Source organism: Leopardus geoffroyi, chromosome B2, assembly GCF_018350155.1.
Source record: "Leopardus geoffroyi isolate Oge1 chromosome B2, O.geoffroyi_Oge1_pat1.0, whole genome shotgun sequence".
NCBI classification, from domain to species: domain Eukaryota; kingdom Metazoa; phylum Chordata; class Mammalia; order Carnivora; family Felidae; genus Leopardus; species Leopardus geoffroyi.
In genome coordinates, this window is record NC_059332.1 from 105,111,487 (window position 1) to 105,136,881 (window position 25,395).

General features: G+C 37.5%; 2 protein-coding genes across 2 annotated transcripts in view; one reads left to right on the forward strand and one right to left on the reverse strand.

Moving 5' to 3' along the window:
- TRAPPC3L (trafficking protein particle complex subunit 3L) overlaps positions 1-12,977 on the reverse strand; it is a 40,968-nt gene extending 27,991 nt beyond the window's left edge. The window contains exons 1-3 of the mRNA XM_045499349.1: positions 12,812-12,977; positions 9,447-9,544; positions 6,154-6,253 (exon numbers count right to left, since the gene is read on the reverse strand). Coding sequence (XP_045355305.1) covers positions 6,154-6,253; positions 9,447-9,544; positions 12,812-12,853 — 240 coding nt within the window. The 5' untranslated portion in view covers positions 12,854-12,977. The remainder of the gene's footprint in view (positions 1-6,153; positions 6,254-9,446; positions 9,545-12,811) is intronic.
- A 5,544-nt stretch (positions 12,978-18,521) lies between these two features.
- Positions 18,522-22,938, forward strand: CALHM4 (calcium homeostasis modulator family member 4). Its single transcript, XM_045499347.1, has 2 exons — positions 18,522-19,110; positions 22,540-22,938. The coding sequence occupies exons 1-2, from the start codon at positions 18,553-18,555 to the stop codon at positions 22,924-22,926; spliced, it is 945 nt and encodes a 314-aa protein (XP_045355303.1). The 5' UTR covers positions 18,522-18,552; the 3' UTR covers positions 22,927-22,938.
- Positions 22,939-25,395: the final 2,457 nt, after the last annotated feature.

Consider the following 25,395-nt stretch of genomic DNA (forward strand, 5'->3'; position numbering starts at 1 on the left):
CCTCAACTCTAATCTTAAATGAACCAATTTCTTTAAATAAAATGATCGTCCAGTTAAAAAAAATCCTTCTGCCATTCGAGTTCCTCTGGATTATATTCCTAAGCCTTTTGCCTTAGAGTTTGTGCTTACAACATTCACCATTTAGATTTCCCTCCCTGCTTTAGGCATTCTTACTTATATTTCCTCCTATGAATGCTTCCTTTCAATTATTTCATTGATTTTCTATCACTCACCAAAAAAAAAAAAAAAATCATTGCACACATTATTTAATTAAGGTAAATTTCAATTTATAGTATTAAAAGGAAAAGATCTCATTTTCACTTTTCAGAATTTCCAAGGACAATATATCAGGGTTCAATTTTTTGACCTAAGGATTGGAATTTCAAGTTTTACAAGTCTTTTTATATTTTTTATATATTATATTTTTTTCTCTAAAAATTTCATCTTACTGTGACAACACCCTGACGTGATGTTTATCCTGAAAAATTATCAATTCCTTCTACCCTTTATAATGACATCATGATGACACTGACCTAACAGTAAAAAGCTTTCCCAGCTTTGATGGGCAGAGTTTGTGCTAAGCCAAGCAGTTGTAAACACCATCAATAACTAGACGGTATGGATGTTCTGAGGGAGGCTTTGGAAGCTACACCCATCACACTCAGCTATTTATGATTATAGCTCCACATCCAGATTTTGGTGAGGGAAAGCAAAGCCTGAAAATCTGAAAAACTGCAGCTGAAAGAGGTCCCACTTGATAAATATGGAAGCTGAGGTTCAGACTGGCAACATGACTTGCTAAGGGTCACACACTGGGAATGTGGCTGAGTAGGATGTGGGTCCTTATCTTTTAACCTCGACTGCACTGGGTATGGTTAGACTATCGGTCTACATCTGATGATGGATTAGAGCTTCTTGTGTTTAAGTGACTTTTCAAAGGGAACGTTATAATATCTCTTGTCAAGTGTAAACTTTATGATCATCTTAACTTTAAAGGATTAAGTTTTGGGGCATCCAGGTGGCTCAGTCAGTTAAGTGTCTGAGTTTGGCTCAGGTCATGGTCTTATGGTTTGTGGGTTCTAGCCCTGTGTTGGGCTCTGTGCTGACAGCTCAGAGCCTGGAGCCTGGAGCCTGCTTCAGATTCTGTGTTTCTCTCTCTCTCTCTCTCTCTTTCTGTCAAAAGTAAATAAATAAACATTAAAAAAGTAAAAGATTAATCTCTAATTCACTTCTCTTAATAATAAAACATTTGTCATGAATGTATTTGGAAACCATGAAATATATTTTTGCATAACTAAGGAAATGTGTTTTAGACCTTAGACCAGAGTAAGGTACAACTGTATTTTTGCCTTGCTTTCATAATAAACTGAGAGATTTGTGCCTGTTAGATTACACTTAAACGCTCCAATGTTTCATCACTACAACTAAAATCGGCCATGTTAACTCTACTGCAATTTCCACATTTTCAGTTTTCTCAGAACAGCCGTCATAACAGGAGAAAATCTTCAAAAGTACATTTTAAAGAAACAATTTTTGGGAAAAGCACTAGAATAAGATCAGAAAAATTCTTCGTTTCGTTTCAAATTTTGTTTAAATTCTAGTTAGTTAACATACAGTGCAGCATAGGTTTCAGGAGTAGAATTCAGTGACTCATCACTTACATACAACACCCAGTGCTCATCACAAGCGCTTTCCTTAATCTTCTTAATCTTCTTAATCTTCACTCATCTGGCCCAGCCTCCAACCCACCTCCCCTCCAGCTATCCTCAGTTGGTTCTCTATCTTTAAGAGTCTCTTATGGTTTGCTTCCCTCTCTCTCTCTCTCCTTTTCAGAAAAATTAAATTGTAAGCTGGCTTTTATGACTATGTAACTGGCGACGACATCATCCTAAATCTGAATTACATCATCAGTCAAATGTGGCTAATGATAGATACCGTTTTTACTTCACAGGACTCTTGTAAGGGGAAGAAATAATAAGTGGCAACTACTTTGAGCTTTTCTAAAGAAAGACACTGTATCGTTAAAGTTTTGCAATATCATGTTGAAACGCTGCTGGCAATTTTTATAAATTATATGTCTTAATTGAAGTGTGAAGTACTGAGGCAATCACCACAAAAGTAACTTGTATATGATAAAATCATATTTTCAAAATGGATGCATTTTGATGTTTCAGGAATGTGACTTTAGAATTAGCCTGGCATCTCTTTTTTATGTAAAATGTAAGGCCTGATTACAGACTTTTTCGAGCAATGATTTGGCCTGCCATCGGATTTCTTTTCAGACCACTAGATGGCGCACTTTGGGGCCTAAAGCTAATTGTTCAGACGCTGAGTCCGCGCGAGGATGAGGATGGTGTTCTGTATAAAGGCATGGTCTGTCTGAGCTTGCAGCCAAACAAAAATCACAGGGTTTAGGTTCTAATCCTGACCCTGCAATGCTCCCTGGCCATAAGACTGTGGTAAATTTCTTCTGACCTTGCTCCACTCCTCTCTAAAACTACTCTGTAGCATTTGACACCAGCCTCCCCTCGGGAGAGTTTACAAGGATTAATGAGCTAATGCTGCTGAAGGCCAGACCTTTGAATGAAAGCTGCTAATTATAAGCAAAGCATCAGTGGGCAAGTATGTAACTAAGTTCTGCCCCTTCCTCTGTGTTAAAATGCTTCTGAATTGGGTGACATCATTCCCACATGTAAGAGAACATTTTGCTGTAGAAGTGAAAATGATTAAGAGAGAGAAAACTGGGCCCTTGAAAGAAACTGCAAAGGCCAGGAGACAACCCCTCTGCACCAGAGAAGGGTAAGGGTGATGAAATATTGTCTTCATTGAAAAGAAGGAATCTTGCATAGGAGTGGAGTGGATTTTTTCCCAGTTTGTTGAGGATGGAGAGCAGATAAGAATTTACAGGACATCAGAAACATACAAAAAGTTTAGAGGAAACATATTTGGAAAGTGGATGTTGTATATGTTCTTAGTTTTATATCAAACAGATCTCTTTCTTCTAAGCTTTTTAAAAATTGAAATCAGAACACTTAACATGAGATCTACCCTCTTAATACATTTATAAGTGTACAATATACTATTGTTGACGATGGGTAAAATGTTGTACCACAGATCTCTAGAGCTCATTCATCTTGCTTGACTGACACTTTGTGCCCATTAGTTAGTAACTCCGCATTTCCTCCTCCTCCAGCCCCTGGCAACCATCATTCCCCTCTTTGATTCTATGAATTTGAATATTTTAGATACGTCACCTAAGCGGAATCAGGCAGTGCTAGTCTTTCTGTGTCTGGCTTCGACCATGTTGTTTCACTTGCAGAATCTCTCTCTCTCTCTCTTTTTTTTGTTTTAAAGACTGGGTAGTATGCCATTGTATGTATATACCACATTTTTTTAAATCTAGTCATCTGTCAATTGCCTTTTAGGTTTTTTTCCACATCTTGGCTATTGTGAATACTGATGCAACAAATATAAGGGTGCTAAAATCTCTTCAAGATCCTGGTTTCAATTTTTTGGGGGACAAGTACCCAGAAGTGGGACTGGCAGGCCTTATGGCAATTCTATTTTTAATTTTTGAGGAACTTTCAAACTGTTTTCCACAGTGGCTACACCATTTTGAATTCCCACTAATGGTGTGGAGGGTTCCAATATCTTCACATCTTCCCCAAAACTTGTTGCATATAAATATAAATATAAATATAAATATAAATATAAATATAAATGTAAATGTAAATATAAATGTAAATATAAATATAAATGCAAATATATACCTGAGGTGAGGTGAGGTGAGGTGATAGTGTGGTTTTGATTTGCATTTCCCTGATGGTAAGTGACTTTGAGCATTTTTATGTATACCTGCTGGCCATTTGAATGTCTTTTTTTTGGAGAAATATCTAGTCAAGTTCCTTGCTTATTTCTTAACTCAGTTACTAGTTTTTTAAACTAGAGTTACAGGAGTTCCTTACATATTTTGGGCATTAACCCCTTATTAGATATTTGGCTTGCAAATATTTTCTTTTATTCCATGGTTGCCTTTTCACTGTTGATCATTTACTGTGCAGAAGCTTTTCAGTTTGATGTAGTCTCACTTCCTTGTTTTGTTTTTGTTGCCTGTGCTTTTTGATGTCATATCCATAAAATCATGCCAAGACTAATGTCATGAAACTTTCCCCCTATTTTGTTCTAGGAGTTTTACAGTTTTGGGTTTTATGTTTACATTTTAATCCATTTCAGTTCATTTTTATGTATGGTGTAAGGGTCTAATTCCATTCTTTTGCATGTGGATAGCCAGTTTTCCCAGCACCATTTATTGAAGACAATTTTTCCCCATTGCCATACTCAATGGTAGAAAACGGGAAGCTTTTCCTCTAAGATCAGGAACAAGATAAGGATGCCTCCTCTCACCATTTCTACTCAACTTAGTGCTGGAAGTCCTAGCCAGAGTAGTTAGGCTAGAAAAAGAAATAGAAGGCATACAAATTGGAAAGAAAAAAGTAAAATTATCTCTTTTCACAGATGATACAATCTTAAATGCAAGAAACCCCTAAATATTCCACCAAAAAAGCTGTTAGAATTAAGAAATGATTTCAGCAAAGTTGCAGGATACAAAACCAACATAAAATTAGTTTCTGTATACTGACAGTGAACTATCCAGAAAAGAAATTTAGAAAACAATCCCATTTACAATTGCAGCAAAAAAGGATAAAATACCCAGGAATGAACTGAAGGAGGTGAAAGACTTGCATTGATGAAAGAAATCAAACAAAACACAAACAAATGGAATGACAGCCCATGTTCATAGATTGGAAGATTTAATATTGTTAAAATGTCCATACTATCCAAAGTGATCTGTTCTTGCAATGCAATCCTCATCAAAATTCCAATGGCGTTCTGACAGAAATAGAACACAACCATCTACATTTATATAGTGCAAATATTTTCCATTAAAACATCTAGTATTTTTGTAGTATTGCCCATACATTTGCCCTAGTGAAAAGTTATTTTATTTTTCAAACTACTGCTTTATCACTTTAGTTATATTCTGCAAACATGGAAAGGGAATTTTTTAAACTGTTTAGTTGTGTGATAAACTCACCACACTGAGACTGGAAGACCTGGGTTTCAGTTTCAACCACATGATCACTAGCCATGAAATAATGAGAGTAATTATAACAAGAAGTGGGAAAAATCTTTTATTTGGATTGTGTTTTTTGAATGCCTACATTTTTAAAATATATACTAATCTTCAATTTTTGTCATATTCTTTCTGGAACTCAGTTTTCTTATCTGGAAAATGGGAATAACTCCCACTCTGCTTACTTCATAGGAATAAGGTAAGTGTGAAAGACAAAAAAAATACGTAAAACTGCATTTAGAATTACAAAGCACTATGTAAAACTATTATTGCCACTCACATGAAGAGTCAGTATGACAATGTACAATAATATTAAGGATTGGGAGAGAAAAGAACGAGGCTGAATTCACAGGTCTGTTGTGAGAACCCAGAGGTGAACCTTACAAATATCTGAAACCCATGTATTCTTTCCATGTATCCCACAAATGAACAACCCTAGGTTAATAGCCATAGGCTTCCAGATTAAAGGGATTCTGGCCAAGGATGCATTTCCCATATCATCTTATATCTAAGAGATTTGAGCTAGTCTTGGGTGATTCCAAGTTGTCTCTCATGTATCAGGTCTGCAAAGGTTCTTAGAAATTTTATTTTTCTCCTGGGAAAACATTGCTTTGGAAATAAAATGGCTGCAACAATATTCTATAAGACAGCCAAAGACCACTTCCTCCATGCACTAAAATGATTATACAAAGGAATTGATTTGGGGCATGCATATTATGAGGTTGCCTTATTACATTCCCTTTTGTTTACCTCTCAAAACATTTTTCCCAGTGTGGGACATACACTCCACACACACCACGTGTTCAGAAAAATCTATAGATGCTTAAATGCCTAAAAGCATTTATCTCTGTTCACAATAGCTTTATCCCTGTGCCAAAATAAAATTCTTTTCGATCAGAATCTCTTAGCACCTAGTGATGAATACAGATAGAACCTATCTAATCAGGGAAGAAAACCACAAAACTGAGGACAAATCAAAGCTTCTCAAAACATATTGAAAGGGCAAAAAATGCATTTACCTGGGCAATTATGTCTGTAATTTCTGAGTAACTGTGGCATCTTCTTACACAAGATCGAGCCAAAAAATCTTCCACCAGCCGTGTTCCAATGCCATATCCCCTGTGGTCAAGGAAAGAGTGTGGTCTGAAAATAATATTTAAGTAGTGAATTCTATCAATGTTTGAGAATGGAGTCATCGGTTTAGCACTTGCATAAATGGATAACAAAGTAAAGCTAACTTGACAAGTCTAATGACTATTTCACAGTAGGCTCTTTATTTGTCTTACAGATCACAGAAACACAAAGCACTTATCTGGGAAATATTAACTAGTTTCCTATAAACAGAGAAGACTGAAGAGGTATGTCTGGCCCAAATTTGACAGTGTAGATTAAAGTTAAGGGAAGTTGGTGTTTGTAGCCTAGTGTTTCTTACTGGCAACTAACTTTCTCATCACTAGCTGGTGATGGAACCAACGAGGATCTAGCTAACTTGTTGTCTGCTACAGGTATGGTACTTAGATGTTCATTCTTCTCCTAGCATAGTTATCACGGTAAGGGAACAGGCATATCCAGGATGGGCTCTGGAAGGAGAGGAAGAAGGGAAAAGTAAAATCAATTTTTGTTGCCAGCATAGGTTTCTGCAGTTAGAACTCTGAAGTTTGGCAAAAAGAAAATAAAGTGATGTTCAGAAAATTCATTTTTCATTCTAGGGAAACTGAACCTATGGGACTTGGGAGAAAGTATTTATATTATCTGTTAGCTCTACCCTACCATGAATAGATTGGGTAGTATCTCAAGTACAGTTTTGAAAGCATCTTATTGAGATGTCATAATATAGCTGAGTATGTGGCTGAGCAGACACCTTCAACAAGATAGACCTGAGAACTTTCTATCTAGCTGAGGAAATATGACCTTACTGGTGGAAATAAGAAGGAATAGGCTGCTTTTGCTAACCAATAGGCACAAAATTGGTCTTTTAATTTCACAACCACATGTACGTAGACAAGTGAAATGATTTGAACACAACAGTAGAAGGCCTGCCAAGATAAAGACAGCATGGTGTGTAAAGGGAATGTCTGTTCCACAGGCCCTAAAAGTTGGGGGGGGGGGGGGATAATTGGTAACTGGGTGGTTGGGGGAGACAGATTTAATGTCAGAGTGCTTACTAATTCACTAAGTCTATGAGACACTCTATATTTCTCAGTAGATAGAAATATTCAATTTGGCTTACTTGCCTTCTGAGAAAACTGTTTTGTGATTCTAGCTAGAAAGTTCGCACTAAAAAAAAACTTTTGAAGAACAGAATATATACTTTACAGAAATGGTTGTACCGCATTTAAAAAAATGTTTCCGGCGTTTTCTAATCTCTATGCATATCCACAGCCTTGGACAGTGAGGGGTGATAGAAGGCCAAATGTTACAGTCAGCACAGTAAGTGTATACACACACACACACATATGTATATATATATATATTACACACATATATACACACTATACACATGCACATATATACATACCACACACATAGATACAAACTACACACATACACATATAACACACACAAATACATACACACTATGCACACACACACATCTTGCTTTGATCAAAGTGTATGTTTCTGTAGATAGTTTATATATTGAGTTAAAAATGTCAGATATTTTCAGCAGAAGCTATTAAAGAAATCCAAATGTGAATCATTGCTTTACTTAAGGCAATGCCTTTCCACAGACTCTCAGAATTTATTCTTCAATGTTTCATTCATATTTCATATTTGTTAAATTGTGCACCCAAGTGCTAATCAAGGTATGTTTTTTTTAGTCAGCCAAATGAGTTTCTTCATTTTCTATATCTGTTTCACAAAACAATGTAAATTTAACATAAGCTACATAAAATGATGTGTACTCCAGAAATACCGTATCACGTGTTGAAGTATGACTTGAATGTAAATAGGTTAAGCAACTCCCACTATTACAGACACTATCTTGGGAAGTACTCCTGACTAATTAAAAAGAAATGAAAAATAAGTTATGTGAACCAAAATAAACACAAAACAATAAAAAAGAGCTTTCCAATAGAAAAAGAATAAGCATAGAAAGGAGGGAAACCGGGGCGCCTGGGTGGCGCAGTCGGTTAAGCGTCCGACTTCAGCCAGGTCACGATCTCGCGGTCCGTGAGTTCGAGCCCCGCGTCAGGCTCTGGGCTGATGGCTCAGAGCCTGGAGCCTGTTTCCGATTCTGTGTCTCCCTCTCTCTCTGCCCCTTCCCCGTTCATGCTCTCTCTCTGTCCCAAAAATAAATAAATGTTGAAAAACAAACAAAACAAAACAAAACAAAACAAAACAAAAAAAAACAAAAAAAAAAAGAAAGGAGGGAAACCATGGTTCCAAAAAAAAAAAAAAAGTCTTTCAAGCTTTCCTTTATGTTGTCTTTTTTGTTTTCCACCTCAAAACACAACGAGCCCTTTTTAGAAGCCCTAAAATGCTCAACTAGGCTGGATTCCCCCTTCAACCTTTCTAACTAAATCTTCTATTTAGGACAGGTTTTCCAGTCACTGCCCAGTTAGAGTCCTTTTCAGGATCCATAATTAAGAGGTTCCAAAAATGTTGAAAGATATTTTATTATTGAGCAATAATCTGATGGTCATATAATTATTCTGAGAAAATTAAAGGCTGAATTTGTACAGAAAGAATCTCCATTAATGAAGACAAGGAGAATGGACTTTATTTTAAAAGGAAGAAGTGGGTTTCTCCCTTTAATATATTTTTAAGTAAAGCATAACAATGGTATAAGCATTCAAACAATGAAAAACTACATAGGAAAAAAATAAACCTCTCTTCTACCCATAATCCCTGTCTCCAAGTTCTCTCAGGCAATCGCCATTATTAATTTTTTGCATATCCTTCCATACATGGTCTATACTTATATAAGCATATATTTATATGTTAGAAGGAGTTTTATTAGAACAAAAGACTTCTGGGAAGAATCAAATTTGATGACCCATCACATTGTTGAAAGAACAATCTTAGTTTTACCATACCCTTGCTTATACGTGACTAGCAAAGAAATGATTTCTGATTAAAAAGAAAATGTTCCATGCTTGACTTTCATAGAAGAAAGTTTCCTTCCTGTTACATTATGCTTTATGACAGCCCAAATGGCAGTTGTCAGAAATTATGTTCAGCTTTAAAATGTGATTTGTTGAAATATTAGAGCTGGGAAAGTGGAGCAAGCAAAGTCTTTACAGGTGGACGAAAGGCAGAGGATGTTAAGAAAAAAGTGCACATTCGATGAGAATACAAGACTTCTACTTACATTTTATCTAAATATTTATTCACATCTTCATCTTTTTCATAATCTTTACACAGTTGGGCAACCAGAGCTCCATAGGTGAGGACAAAGAGATCTTTGTTCTAGAGAAAAAAGAATTAGTTTTACTTTATAGGCAAAGCTAAGGACGACATGCTACTCTATTCTTTTTTAACAAAATTTTCCAATGGAAGCAGTCTTTGAGATCATCTGTTCATTTTTTTCTACCCTCCTACTAATTATTGCAACCATTTTGACTTTTGAGAGTGAGTTGTATCTATATTTGGATACATTGCTGATGAGAAAAAGAGCTATAAAATAAAATACATTTCTGAACAGGAAAAATCTATGCATGTATTGCTTACATTATATAACTTGCAATGTATTTTCATGGAGGAAGTTTTTTAAAAAAATAATTGCTAGTATAAATTTCTGTTGTTCTAGAATGGGCTTTGGTACTGGCCGACCATGTTTCAGTTGGAAGGAATAATTAATTGGGTGAGTCTTCTCATGAATCTGCACAATCCTTAATGGGTTCCAGATCTGCCAAGGAGACCATCAGCAGGAACCCAACTAGAGCAGCAAATTTGTGAGATGTTATTTTCTTTACACAGTGAAAAAAGGAGAATTTGTACTTTCCTAATAGAACTCCAAAATATGTCCTATTTTCAGCGTGAAGTAAATATGAGAATGACAACTAAGAATAATTTAGGTTTGGTTTAGTATAGGCAGGTAGAAAATAGGGGAAACAGCACACAAATCTCAGTCAATCCATTTAAAGAAGTCTCTCGGTTTTGCTTCTGCTCTTGAATACTATCTAAGTAAGGGATGGAGGTATTAGAGGTAATCAATTCCAAAGCTCTCGGTCCTACAGAGGAGGGAATGACTTGCCCAACCAGCGATCAACTGGGAGCCAGGGAGGAGCCCGAGACTACAGGCTCCACTTGGACGTAGTGATGATTTCTCAGGTGCACAAGAGACTTATTTGAAGTAGAAGTGGGTGAGAGAGAGAGGTAGGGAGGAGAACCACTGTTGGAAATAATCTTATTTTGTGCATAATCTGGTATTATCACGAAAAGCTAAATGTGAATTCCAGGTTAGAAGAGGCGTCTTTACCTCTAGACCTAGGTATCTTGGGTAGCCTAACGTGGAGGGTAAGATAAGATCTGATAAGATACATTCATTTTTTTTTTAATTTTTTTTTCAACGTTTATTTATTTTTGGGACAGAGAGAGACAGAGCATGAACGGGGGACGGGCAGAGAGAAAGGGAGACACAGAATCGGAAACAGGCTCCAGGCTCTGAGCCATCAGCCCAGAGCCTGACTCGGGGCTCGAACTCACGGACCGAGAGATCGTGACCTGGCTGAAGTCGGACACTTAACCGACTGAGCCACCCAGGCGCCCCTCATTTTTTTTTTTTTAAAGGCACAGGCAGAAATGGCTCAACAAATCAATAAAATTGTTTATTCAACAAAGTAGCTTCTGTAAAACATGATATAATTTTGATCCAAATACTTACAAAATTTGCCCAATACCACCAGAATCTCCTTCCTTCTATGTGGGTTTATATCACAAGAAATGTTTCTTTAATCAGAATGAATATTTGTTGTAACTAAATAAGTTGTAAATGGATAGAATCTAAATAGGTGTAGTGAAAAATTGTGTCCATATTGAAAACATAAGTTAAAATGTCCTAAGTGTCTGTAGAATGTATGTTAGATATATTAATCAACATTACATCAAGGACTAACACATATATGAGTCAGGTATAATAAAATAATAAGTACATTAATATTTCCAGTAGAAAACAAGAAATGTAAAGCAAGTGATTTTAACAAAAATATTGTTAAACAAAATCACTGAAGGGTCACAATATATTCAATTTTTGTTCTGTTCTTATTTAATTTTAAAAACCTAATCATCCACTATAAGAAATGTCTGTAAATTATACATGAAATATCTTCCTAGTGTAAGGAGCCACCACAGAAGATCAATTACTGCTATGTGGTAATACCACACCATAAAAATGGGCACCAGTGAAGGAAAGAGAGACAGAAAGACTGATAATGTATTTGTTGCCACCAGCAATAAAACAGGAGAATTTGAAAAAGAGATAAAAGGAAATAAAATTATACCCTATTTACATGCCAGAGCCGTAGCATTGTGCTCATTTATAATTATGGCCAACCTGAAATCATGGCATTTTCTTCTTTCTCTTTCTCTCTTACTCTGATGGGTGAGTACTAACTACACTGTACTTGCAGCTGGGTTTCAAGTTCAATACCCATGAGGGCCAATTTTCTCCATCCCGCTTCCTAGTAAAAGGCTGAACCTTGAACTGCATGTCCGGGAGGGTCTCAAATCCATACTACTCTGATCACAGACAAGGTCAACATAAAATTTGTCTTCACAGTTTATAAAACAATAAAGACAGTCATTTTCACATACAAAAAATAGAACACCATTAGTTATTTGAGGTTTTGGAGATGTCAGGATAAAAGCATGTTTTAGCTGATATATAAATGAAGGGATTTAGGTGCAATGTGAAATCTACAATATCTTTTCGTATTTCATAGCCCCACATAAAAATCAGTCAGGATCCCAGAATGCCAAAGGGGGCACCTGCAGGCATTCCCAACTGGGGTGTGCCAGTTAATCATACAACTCCAAGTACCCATAACTGAGATTCCTCAATTTTATCCAATGCTCATCAGTCTCCTGAAATAATTAAAAGAGCTTTAAGTGTAATGATAAATTTTCACTTCTGTAACTTCTAAATGCCTAATAGAGGATTAAAGAGGAATATTTTTCCAAATATAATCTGTAAATAAGTTTTGAAAACAACTCTGAGCTTGGAATATACAGAAAGGACAGTAGCACATACAAAATTATAATGATAGATACTTACATTTAAAACAAGGAAATACATTTCCAAAAGCAATAATCTTTTAATACTGAGTTTCTTGCTGATCTATTCCTGTTAATTTAACATGTAATCAACTATTTTATATACATTTCACTTGCCAGTTCATGAAGTATGAAATACAAAGAATTGCTTAATCTTTTCATATTTTCCGTCAGAGACAGAAGATACATTTGGCACTTTATAGATCTAATTAGTCAGAAAGGAAAACCCTAAAATATGCATAAAGAATCGATTCTGTTATAAAGTGTTAGAGATCACTGATCACTGTACTATTCCCAGAGGTATCATTTATGATCCAACCCACTAAACGCTCCCTTGCTCCCACTGAAAAAAGTCTGTTTATAGTGTCACTTTTTAAAATAAATCAGAAATCACTGAAGAAAATATTTTCTTCGAAGTAGAAGAAAAGCCTCTTTGAGAATATGTTTATAAAAAGATCTTACTATTTTATGGTATTCTGGTCTTCTGTGTGCAGGGCGAGACATTGTACTTGAGAGATGAAGGATGTGATCTTTGATTTCTTTTCGTTGGCTTTTATCTTACAGGTGTATCAATCTCCGTCCTTTTGTTTCCGCAAGTTCCTTTTTGCTTTGAGACAAGAGTGCTACTTCTGCACTCCCCTGCTGTTGCTCTTTGCTGAACTGAAGAGGAAAACAATCACAAGCAGAACTGTCTTGTAGGCACGTCCCTTGCCACCGATCAAATACTGCTTCACTTGTGAGGACAAATTGTAATCTAGAGACATAAAAGCTGATAGTGGGAAGTCAGACCAGAAACACCAGCTACTGAAAATTCTTTAGCCCAAGGGAATATAAGAGTGGTGTTTTGCTCTCATGCCAACACATTGTTCTAAAATCACAAACAGAAACCTTCCCAATCCAAGATAAATCTAAATGTTAGCATTATTCAGTCTTTGTATTGATTGTTGTGTGAATTTGAGACAGGATCAGCAATCTGTACCTACTATGTCTTGGGTTCAAATGTAATAATCAATGACTCTAATGAGTATCACAGACCCCATCTTGTGTGATTCAAAATTCAAATGTATCTGGTATTTTTGTTTTCATAAGCAGCAGTTTTAAAGAATGGTAGATTTGGGGTATTGGTATTTTTTCATAAAACTGTTGCTCATAGTGAGTGTTCTACAGTTTAATAATGTATAATATTTCTGACAGAGAAAGCAAGCCCTTAGCTTTCTTTTGATAGTCCCTGAGATGTTAGCTATTGAAGGCTCTCTTTATTTATGCAGGAGTATAGACCTTTAAAGTTAAAACAAGAAACTCCCTCATCTTGACAACTGCAGGGTGTGGAGGATCAGAACTGTTCCAGAAATAGAAGCATAAAACTCAGTTTAAGAAAGTAGTTTCCTACTTCTTTCATCTTTACCATCTGAGTTAATTGGCCCTATGTGTTCTAGAAAATTCTTGCTATGCCGTGACAGACCACTCAATACTTTGAAAGAGTGTGGTGTAGTTGAAAGAGCTAGGAGACTTTGGAAGGCTCAGACTAAGCTGCGGTTTTACCATTTACTGGCTGTGCGACCTTGGACAAGCCATTTTATTGCTCTATGGCTCAGTTTCCACATTTGCAAAATGGCAATAATAATGTCCATCTCACAGAACAATCGGAGAATCAAAGAGATGATGTGTGCTATAAAACACATTATAATGCACCATATAAACAATAATTACTATAGATTTTTCTTGTAGGTGAGCGTTTTGAATGGAATTCTCCAATATTTAAGGTATTTCCATTATTGCCTATGTTTCATGACTCCATTCTCAGGAAAAGTCAGTTTTGCTGGGTGGTGGTGTGTGTTTGGGAGGGTGCTTTTCAGTGGCAGATTCATGACACCTTATATTTATATAAAGTTTACGATTTATAACATGGTTTTCATTTTATCTCATTTTGATTCAATTACCATCTGTGAAGTAGTCAGTACTGTAATCATTACCATTTTATAGGATAAGAATCTAAAAGTCATGTTGAGAAATTTGTTCAAAGTTGGCTGGGTGGTAGGCAACAAAGAGGGATTTGGGCTAAATTTGCTGACTCCAAATCAAAAATTTTTTCTATTGCACACACTCCCATTATGTTAGAGCAAAGGTTTTAGAGGCAGACTCACAAAAGCTACTAAGATGTGATGAGAGAATGTTGCTGAGCCTACTGTGGGGGTAGTTCTGGGTTCCGAGAAAAACCGAGAAAAGCCCTGTGTATTTGGTGGGTGGGGAGTAGTGGTCCTGGAATCAATTTCACTAAACTCTAATGGCTGTGGTATGATGACATCCGGGCCACCATGATAATTCAGGACATGATGGGTGCATTAGGAAAAGCCAGCTCTTCCTTCAGACTGATTGACCTTCCCCTCTCTCCTGCGTCTTAGGTCAGGACCATAGGGCTTAAGGAAGCAGTCCCTGCCTGGGGTTCCCGTATGAGAGCACAATCTGCACAAATACAGCTGCAGCCTGTGGTGCTGGGACACCAGTTTGCTGGTTTTCAGACTGTGAAACCCACTGGCCTTCAGCGGCTCTTATGATCCAAGGAAGCTTGATGTGCCACAGGCTCCTTCTTTCTGTCAGTCTTCACTTAAATAGAAGAAAGTGTAGAGGTTATATTTGTTTTTTTTTTTTTTTTTAAATTTATGCTTTAATTTGTTTTTGAAAGAGAGAGAGGGAGAGAGCGGGGGAGAGGGAGACACAGAATCTGAAGCAGGCTCCAGGCTCTGAGCTGTCAGCACAGAGCCCGATGTGGGCGGAACCGAAGTTGGACATTTAACTGACTGAGCCACCCAGGTGCCCCAAGGAGTAGACATTTTATATGTTGGATAGACAGGTGACGGCAAGCTATCTTAAAAAGAAAAAAAAAAAAGACCATTTGGTTAGAAAGCCCAGAAGAAAAATGATTACTCACAGATGTAATCATTCACAATCATTGACAAGTTACACACAGGTACTGTTGATGAAGTCATTAGTTCTTTCAATTGTAAACAATAAGGCTTAAGAGTTTGTCATCAACAAACTCCTTTACAGCAAGACTTTGATACCTCGATAGTGACTTCTTATCAATCCATGCTTCATTCATCCTTTCTTACAATGTTGCCTGAAAGAGTGGTCTACAATTTCCTTTTCTACTTCCTCACTTCCCACGTGCTCTATTAAATGGACTTTTAAAATATGAAATTATAAACATAAGGAAGACGTGGTTCATACTACCGAGCTCTACCGAACAAGTTGCTATTTATACTTTAGGCTTTATTTTCAGCAATAAAGCAATACTGATACAGTTGAAATATCCAGTACCCTCCTTAATTCTATTCCGTTCTTCTCAGTTCTGCTATGCAGAACTTGATATTTATCATTCCTATACATGTTTTTAAATTCTACATATGTTAGTAACCACAAAGACTATGCGGAATCATTTTGTTTTAAAACTTTACAAAATTTCTTATACTGCACATACTCTATAGCTTGCACTTTCCCTTCCAGTTACTCCTTAGGATTTATCCAGATCCATAGCTGCCACTCTAGTGAATTTATTTTCCCAGCTTCTTATAGCTGAGGTCAGCAAACTTCTTCTGTAAAGGGCCAGAGAGAGGATATTTTAAGTTTTACAGACATATGGACTCTGTCACAACCACTCAACTCTGCTATTGTGGTGAGAAAGCAGCCACAGACAATTCAGGAACAGGTGTGCCCATGTGCGAATAAAACTTTATTTTTAAATACAGAGATTTGAATTTCTTGAATTTCACGGGTCACAAAATACTAAACTTTTTTTTCCCCAACCAAGTTAAAGATGTGGAAACCATTCTTAGCTCGCAAACCATAGAAAACAGGCAGTGGGCCACTCTGGTCTCTGAGCCATACATGATCAACCCCTAGTCTAGAGCATTCTATTTCTGTGGCTTATTAATCTGTTTCTTTGTTATTAGACAATAATGAAATAGAATGAAAATACTGTAGTGGAATACTACATATATCTTAGATAAAGCTGGTTTGTTCTTCACATCTTTTATATCCTAATGTTTAATCATTTCTTATAAAACTATGTTTAAAATGTCAAAAAGAATTCTCCTTATAACTCGATCAGTTTTTGCTTTATGTATTTCAAAGTTATGCAGTCACAGACCTACAAATTGGCAATTGTTATATCTTCATAATGGATTGTTCCTTTTATTATGATGGGGTGTTCAAAATTAGCTCTTCTGACACTTTTGACTTTGGTTCAGTTTTGCCTTATATTATGATTCCCAGTTATATATATTTCAATACCTCTAGTTTTCAAGCTTTGTGTGCAGTCAAGTTTTAGGTGTCACTTGCAAGCAGTGTGACTCTATTTTTTAATCAGTCTGGAGGTGAGTTTGCTCCAGCTTCGGTGTGGTTGTTAGGAACATGCCAGACCACCGGGGACCTACTCCTGGTTCTTCTGTCATCTCTGTGTGACCCTGCGCAATTTCCTTAATCTCATAATAATCACCTCGGTTATCTCATCTGTAAACAAGTTGAGGCTAATATTAGCACCTCATCATAGTTCTTAAAACAGTGACTGGCATGTAGCAAGCACACAGTAATTGTTAGCTCTTTAAAATTTTTTTGTGTGTGAGGGGCACCTGGGTGGCTCAGTCGGTAAAGCATCCAACTAATCGATTTCAGCTCAGGTCATGATCTCACAGTTGGTGGGATCAAGCTCCGTGTAGGGCTCTGTGCTAACAGTGCAGAGCCTGCTTGGGATCCTCTCTTTCTCCTTCTCTCTCTGCCCCTCCCCCACTCATTTTTTTTTTTCCTCTCTCTCTCAAAAGAAATAAAATGAAAATTAAAAAAAAAACACACACAAAAACAAAACCATACAGCCTGAAGACAACTGCCTTCTGGTCTCTACTGTTGTCAGTGGGAAATATATTGTCCATCTACTGTCATTCTTTTGTGGCTTACGTACCTCTTCTTTCTGGTAGCTTTTAATAATATCTCTTCATTTTTCACAGTCTGAAGTTTTACTATGATGTATTTATATGTGGATTTGTCTTTATTTACACTGCTCAGAACATCTAACACTCTTCTGATGTGGGAACTTTCTTTGATTTTACAAAATTCTCAGTCACTTCTCTTCAAATAGTATTTCTCTACCTATCCCTTCATTTTTCCCTGCTGGAACTCCTATTATGGAGTTGCTTAATCTGTCCTCTGTTTCCTTTTCCTTGAATTGGATTTTAAAATATATTATTTTATTTCTTTATCTTTTAATACTGTACTTTGGGTGAATTCCTCAGCATTATGTTCCAATTCACTAATTACGTAATTAACCATATCCAGTTGAGAGTTTGAAAAAAGAAATTTATTTCTTATTCATTTTTTATTAGCCCAACCAAGCTTAGTCCAATGCCTTTTACATAGAAGTTATACAATAAATATTTGCTGATGAAATAAATATAGAAAACACCTTACATATTTGATCATTTAATCTCTTTTTATAGGTATATAATTTTATTAATACCTATCACATTTTCATGTAACAAAAAGATACCTTATAAACAAATTTGCAACTTAGCTAATAAAGCAACACATTATTATATTAGATTCTGTGCATACAAATACATTTTTTATGCAAAGTTAGAAAGTTAGTTTTGTTGCAATTTGACTTTAGGGGTACCCAAGACTCGTTCTTCTTTTGGGAAAAGCTTTTGGGATGTTCTGGAAGAACTCATGGATGTTCCAGACAGCCCTAAATTTTGGGTGTCTCTATTATTTGGTAAGTTCTGTTATGCCTTTTGTCATAATTTTATGGTAACTAACTCCTGGGCTAGTACAGGGTAAGAATGTTCTCCGTTTTGCTGCCACTGCCCTATTTGCCGGTGTTGATCAAGGCAGCACATGGAAAGATGGCAGCAGTTGCAGTGCAAGCAGGCCATTCTCTTTTTAGTGGGAAGATACACTGAAGTAGTTTTCCCTGTCACTCGTACCAGATGAATCTCTCTAGTTTCTTCCGGCTGTAATCTGAAGTACATTTATTAGCTCAGGATTCACAAAGTACATAAGGAAAGATGCCTGAATCCTTTAAACATGTTTGAGGATATTGGGTTGCTTGACACAGCCAGTTAAACCAGTAAGGTCCCATAAAATGGTTATAGCTGGTGGAGTCTAACGATCAGAAAGGGCCAGAAGCTGATTCGTGTAAGAGCTTCCGGACGATGAGCCCGACTCTCAACAATATTGTGTCTTCCCTGCAGAGAAGTGGAATATTTATCAATTCTTTAATTGCTGCTTCGACTATTGGTGGGCAACAGCTGTTCTCTTCTTTCACATTCAAATGTCCTTGCCAGGTTGGGAAAAATTTCTACTATGGTTCTGCTTTTCTACTCATTCCAGCCTTGCTCCTTCTGGTTGCTGGCTATGCCCTGAGAAGCCAGATGTGGACAATGAGCCGTGAATATTGCTGCAGCTGTGCTCCTCCACGCCGGAGAATCAGCCTCTTGGAGCGCAAGCTGGCTTGCCTTAGGTTCTTCAGCATCACTGGGAGGGCACTTGTTGCTCCGTTAACATGGCTGGCGGCAACCCTGCTGACAGGCACCTACTATGAATGTGCGGCAAGTGAATTCGCATCTGTGGACCGTTACGCCGTATTTGACAATGTCAGTGCCAGCAGACGGGAACAGATCCTAGCTGGGTTTCCATGTTGCAAATCAACTCCATCTGACATGATCCAAGTGAGAGATGAAGTAGCTCTTCTGCACAGATACCAGTCACAAGTAAGTTCCTGATGCTATGCTATCCCATCTTAACCAGTCACTGGACACACTTCACATTCCTACCGCTTCTGATATTGTCTGAATATAAAATGCAAACTAGATGCTATTCATCGAAGTGATTTCTACTAGTGGCTATTTGATATAGTTAGGATGTTGGGCTTTGGAGTCAGCAGATCTGTTTTTGAGTCTTGCTTTGCCATTTATCAACCTGCAGAACCTTAAGCAAGTTATCTAACTTACCCATGCCTCACTTTTCTCAGCTGTAAAACGGGGATACTGGTAGGATCTACCACATAAAGTTGGATTGAGTAATAAATGAGTGCATACATGTAAAGCGCTCAGTATGGTGTCCAGAATCGATATTAAATATAATACATTTTAGACATTGTTATTAAAATTATTATTACTATATAGTATATTATTTAATTCTTTCTGCATATACACGTGCTTAAATATTCATTCTACATATTAACAGTTTGCCTAAAACTATAGGAAGCTTAATTATGACAACAATAAGTTCCAGTGATAGTTCTAAATGTAATGTCCTTAGACAAATTTGTGCGAGGGGGTGGAGTGAGGTAGGGAAAAGGCCTAAATCCACGGCACTTACAGCTTAAATTTAAGAAGTGTAAGAGTGCATTCTGTCCGTACAGAAAGAGTAATTGGCATATATTACTCTCTGCAAGGGATTTGGGGGGGAAAAACACATTTTCAAACCACTGAAATAAAATTGAAATAAATTATTTTTAAACTACTTATTGCAAAGGCATACACATTTTTTGACCCATCACTTTTTAGTTATTGAAATTTAGGAAGTGATAACGCTATTTTGTTGAAAAAAATTACTATCGACACACAGAATACTCAAGTGTTGCCTATGTCCTGATTTAAGCAAAGCTAGATATCCCATTAAGGTATCTCTGTCTCAACCTTTTATGCTAGCCCTAAAGGTCAGCCAGAGGAACTGTGTGAAGGCAGGTGAGAGGTCAAATAATCAATGGGGGAATTCTAACTTTAAAAAATGTTCTCGCTCAAGAAAAACTAAGATGTAATATACACTGGTAAGATCTTCTTAAAGTGACAATATCTTATTTAATGCATGCAAGGACTTCTGTGATAAGACACAGTTGTATAGTTCTGAGTGCCATCAGCCAGTGGATTTCTTGGACCAGCAGCAACAAAACTAATATTTATTGAGGCGCTTCTCATATACTGTATAAATATTTCCTATTTAATTATAACCCTCATAATCTTAAGAGAAATGTTTAATCAACCCCATTTTACAGACGAGGAAACCATCGCTCAAAGAGTTCATGTAACTTTTGTAAGTTCACAGAGCTAATAAATGACTGATAGAGATATTCAAAGGTCATACCGTTTCCATTTCACCAGGTTGCCTTTCACAACTACCTTGAACTTCAGTGTCATTTGAGGAATATACACTATAAGTTTCATTATTCTGAGATGACCGACAAGATCATATTAACTTCAAACCCCTTCTCTGCCCATACTTTATTCTAAAATAGCTTCCTGACATTAGTTTTACCGAATTTCAGTTGATCTTCTACAACCATGTCAAAATTATCTTTCTAAATGCAAACTGAATGATGAGCCCCACCCCATCCGCCATATAATTCTTCAATGATTTTCTACGAGCCCAATCACAAATCCAAATTCTTGTCATGAATACAAGGTCCTTCAATGTCTGGCTGCTGACCACTTTTCCACATGACTCCTATGACCCCGTGAGGACAAACTTCCTGAGGTTCTCCCAACTCTTCATGCTCTTACTTTTCTTCCTCTCTTCTTAGAGCTCTCCTCAACTTCTTGCATCTGGTGAACTCCTCTTTAGTGTTTAAGTCTGAGCATCATCTCCTCTGGGAAGTATTCCCTGGTACTCCTCTTCCTTAAGTGAATTCACTTCTGTCCCATCATGCTTACTGATATCAAAAATGATCACATTTTACCATATTTCTTGGCTTGCTATTTTGTCTCCCTCTTTGTCTCCCTCTTCATCTTAAGGATGAAAGTAACTTAAATTATTCACATCTGAGTCCCTATAACCAAGCACCATGTATAGAGAACATGGTGTGAGGTCAACCTGGGACTCAATAAATGATAGCTAATGAATTAATGGGCATCTCAGATGCCCTTTCCTCCACCATGCTGGCCTCTATTAAATTAAATTGCCCTAAGTGTCACTTTGTAGGTTTTAGCCTCCACTGAGCGCAGCTATCCCGCTGTGCTCACACTGGTAATTCCAGGACTACTGGTGAATCACAAGCTGTGGGAGAGACCTTCATCTCCGAGACTGTGGCTGGGAAGCTGCCTACTGCTGGCTTCCCTACACGTATGGAACTTGCCTCTCTCACTTTATATAATCACTAACTATTGAAAAAAGAATACTTAAAAAAAAAAGGGTTCTAAGACTAGAAAACAGGGGCGCCTGGGTGGCTGAGTCGGTTGAGCGTTCGACTTCGGCTCAGGTCATGATGTCCAACTTCGGCTCAGGTCATGATCTCGCGGTCTGTGATTTCGAGCCCCACATCGGGCTCTGTGCTGACAGCTCAGAGCCTGGAGCCTGCTTCAGATTCTGTGTCTCCCTCTCTCTCTCTGTCCCTCCCCCACTCATGCTCTGTCTCTCTGTCTCAGAAATAAACATTAAAAACAAAAGAAAATTAAAAAAAAATAAGACTAGAAAACAGCCATTTATGTCAGTCATTAAAAGAGGAAACTAAATAATTGCAGATGAAATATTGTTAATTTTCCTTTCAAAGTATATTTCAAAAATGAATCATAAAACTGGTCAGCAAATAACTATTTAAAGGAGGAGGGAAATGAAAAGGAAAATAATAAGATGCTTTACATTTAGGGACATGAGTCTTCCTTGGTCACAAAAAATAAAAGAAAAGAGCAACTCAGGAAGAAATGTCAATGAATACATGTTAGCACGTTATTACCAAGGCACATAGGAAGCTACTATTATTATCTATCATATCATCATTTTCATCACCATCATTATCAAATAGTTATTAAGCACCCAAAGATGTCGAGCCTGTTCCTAATGGTTGGGGGGGAAAAGTTCAGCTAAAGCCAAAAGATGTAGTTTAGGTACCTTCCACAAGAGTAATTGGTGGGCTATAGCAGGTGTCACTTTAAGAACAGTAGTTATAATCTATTCCAAGCTAACTGGTCGATATCCTTTGTGATCCAAAAGCCAAAATGAAACGGTTGGGCTTATTCTCTCCATCGCACCTGTATCCATACCAAGTGATCAGCACCTTGTTCATATTTCAAAGACTAGGAAAACAAGCTTCTTACCCACAGTTTACTTCTTACCCCCAGTTTTGTAGAAATCCCCATTGCTACGATTGTCCCTCGAATATTCCCTATATTGATGCTGTTTTTCTTTTCAACGATTATGTGAAGATGCTGGGCTGGATTTTGATCACCTTGGCAACCGTCGCTATCCTAGTGTCCCGCTGCTTGGCGACGTGCTGCTCCCCCCTCCCCTCTCGGCAGCACTGGTACTGGACCAACCACCTCCGCAACGAGAGGGAGCTCTTTGAACAAGCTGCAGAACAGCATTCGCGGCTCCTCATCACGAAGCGCATACAGAAACTCTTTGGCTTCATTCCTGGAAAGGAAGACGTCAAACGCATCCGCATTCCTTCGTGTCAGGACTGGAAAGAGATTTCAGCACCCGGTCTTCTCTGCATGGGGGACGATTTGCAAGGTCACTACAGCTTCCTTAGAGACAGGCTGGATGAGGAGAGTGAGGAAAGCAAATCTGAAGGCATCGAATTACGACCTTGATTATAGCACCTCTCACAGGTCAGGTTGCTTAACAGATACTTTGATGGAGTTTCAGTGTCCTCTCTTTAACTTTTTCTGTGTCTTTTGGTATTTGTTTAAATAAGCCCATTCAAGATACTAGTTCCAAAGTCACTTTATCTGATCATTGTGCCAATCTTTCTTTTTGGGATTTCCTTGGTGGAAGTGGTAATGGTATAATATAGGTCTGGTGATGCCTCTATTGGTGTAAGTAAAACAATATGGAATTTGAAGTCATATCAAAATTAGAATGTTGATTCTATGACTCAGTATCTCTGTAGAAACTAATATTTCTGAGCCCCATCTTGTTACCTGAACATAGTGGCTACTTCGCAGAGCCGTGGTGAGGATTAAATGTGATAACATAAGCACAGTGCCTTTCCTAAAATAAGTGCCAATAAATGTTCCTTTCCCCCTTTCTCCTTGCATCCCATGTCTTTTATCACTATTTCCCTGACTCTAATTTCTGGTTTTATTTCTACCCCTATGTAATATCTAGGAACTTTTCACTTGCTTCCACCCCTTCCTTTGATCTTAAATATCTGATCTTTGGGAGCCAGGACAAAATGCCCTTTCTAAACTGGTAACATGTAAGAGAGAAGCTCATGCAGAAGGGTCTTGAGTCATTCTGCCATACCCAGGGGAAGATGATGCATTATTCTATCATCATTAGTATCATATGTTCTTTTGTAGCACCTCCATACTAGGAGCATTTTTATAGTCACAACATATAAAGTTTATTCCAGAAAGTTTCCCTTCTGTGCTCCACTGCAGAGACACCATCTGTGCCTTTTTGTTATCACTTTGTGCCCTTGTTCAAAATCCATTTGGGGAAGTACGACTGCTATACGTATGTATGTATCCACTATCTACAACTCCAAAAGCGGAGACCTGCCTGACTCTTCTCTGTGACTTTACACCTCTAAAATTTGACAGTTTTGTAATTGATCCTGGTTATTTCTGATATATATAGTGTCTTATGCCTCATGTTTGCCACATTCACCTAAGCAACTGGTTCGTTGGCCAAAATAAGCAAAATGAAGGCGTTTGTGTATTTTTTAAGCCAAAACAATGGCTGCTTACTGGGTAATAATGGACCAACTCCCAATAGTCAAGCTAACTTTCAAGATTCACTTTCAAACAAACCAGTTACTTGAGTACTAAAATGCAATCAAATACTTACTATTCTGTTACACAATCATGGAAGAAAGAGTCTATTCTGTATGCAATTATGGGTTCCACACAACGAAAAGAAATAGAAAAAGAATTTTAAGGAGACCATTACATTTTTTTTAACATTTATTCATTTTTGAGAGCCAGAGTATGAGTGGGGGAGAGGAACAGAGGAGGACACAGAATCCGTAGCAGGCTCCAGGCTCTGAGCTGTCAGCACAGAGCCCAGCACAGAGCCTGACACAGGGCTCGAACTCATGAACTGCAAGATCATACCTGAACTGAAGTCAGACACTTAACCAACTGAGCCACCCAAGCACCCCGAAGACCATTTTTTAAAAAATCTAGAAGTGATGCACTTTGCTAAGACAGGAGACCTGTCCCTCCCTCATCATTACTTACTGGGCAAGTCAGTTAGTGTCTCTGGGACTCAACTGTTTTCATCTATAAAACATAGATGATACCTTACCTGTTGTAGGGCAAAGGAACTGAAGGAAATGTATTCTTGAGATTCTGTTTAAACCTGAGAAGATTTTTGTGTTTATGCTCATACTTTTACAGGTCCAGATGTCTACAATCTTCTGGAATAGTAGTAGGCCCAGGTTGCCTCCATTACAAGGAAAGTATTACTGAGTTCAATTCTTCCTCTAAAGACATTTGCTGGCATTCCACTTTCAAAAGAGTGTTAATGTACTGATATTTTTCAAATGGCCAAGGGAAGCCATTCCACTTTGTCACCTAAATCCATATACAAAACTGACATGAAATCACGAGAGGGATTGTTAACAAAAAAGAAGTTGTGGAAGGTAACTAGAGTCCTCCTTTGGCTCTGATATAAATGAGCTGTGTAAATATGGAAGATCATGTCCACTTTGTCTCCTCCAGCACGAAAATTCTATCTATCTGGGAATTTTTGAAATTCCTCCATTTGGAACATAATAGTTAAATCAGCACTTTACACCATGCTCAGAATTGTTTTACTAGTGTTTGGGGGAATATTCCACAGTAAATACTCTTTAATAAGTTTTCAGTTAACAGAAAAATCAAAGAGTATATAAAGTTAAAGTATTACATCATCAGAAAGAAGATAATAGCGCCTGGGTGGCTCAGTTGGTTAAGCGTCCGACTCCGGCTCAGGTCATGATCTCACAGTTTGTGGTTCGAGCCCTGCATCGGGCTCTGTGCTGACAGCTCAGAGCTTGGAGCCTGCTTCGGATTCGGTGTTTCCCTCTCTCTCTACGCCTCCCCCATTCATACTCTCTCTGTCCCTCAAGAATG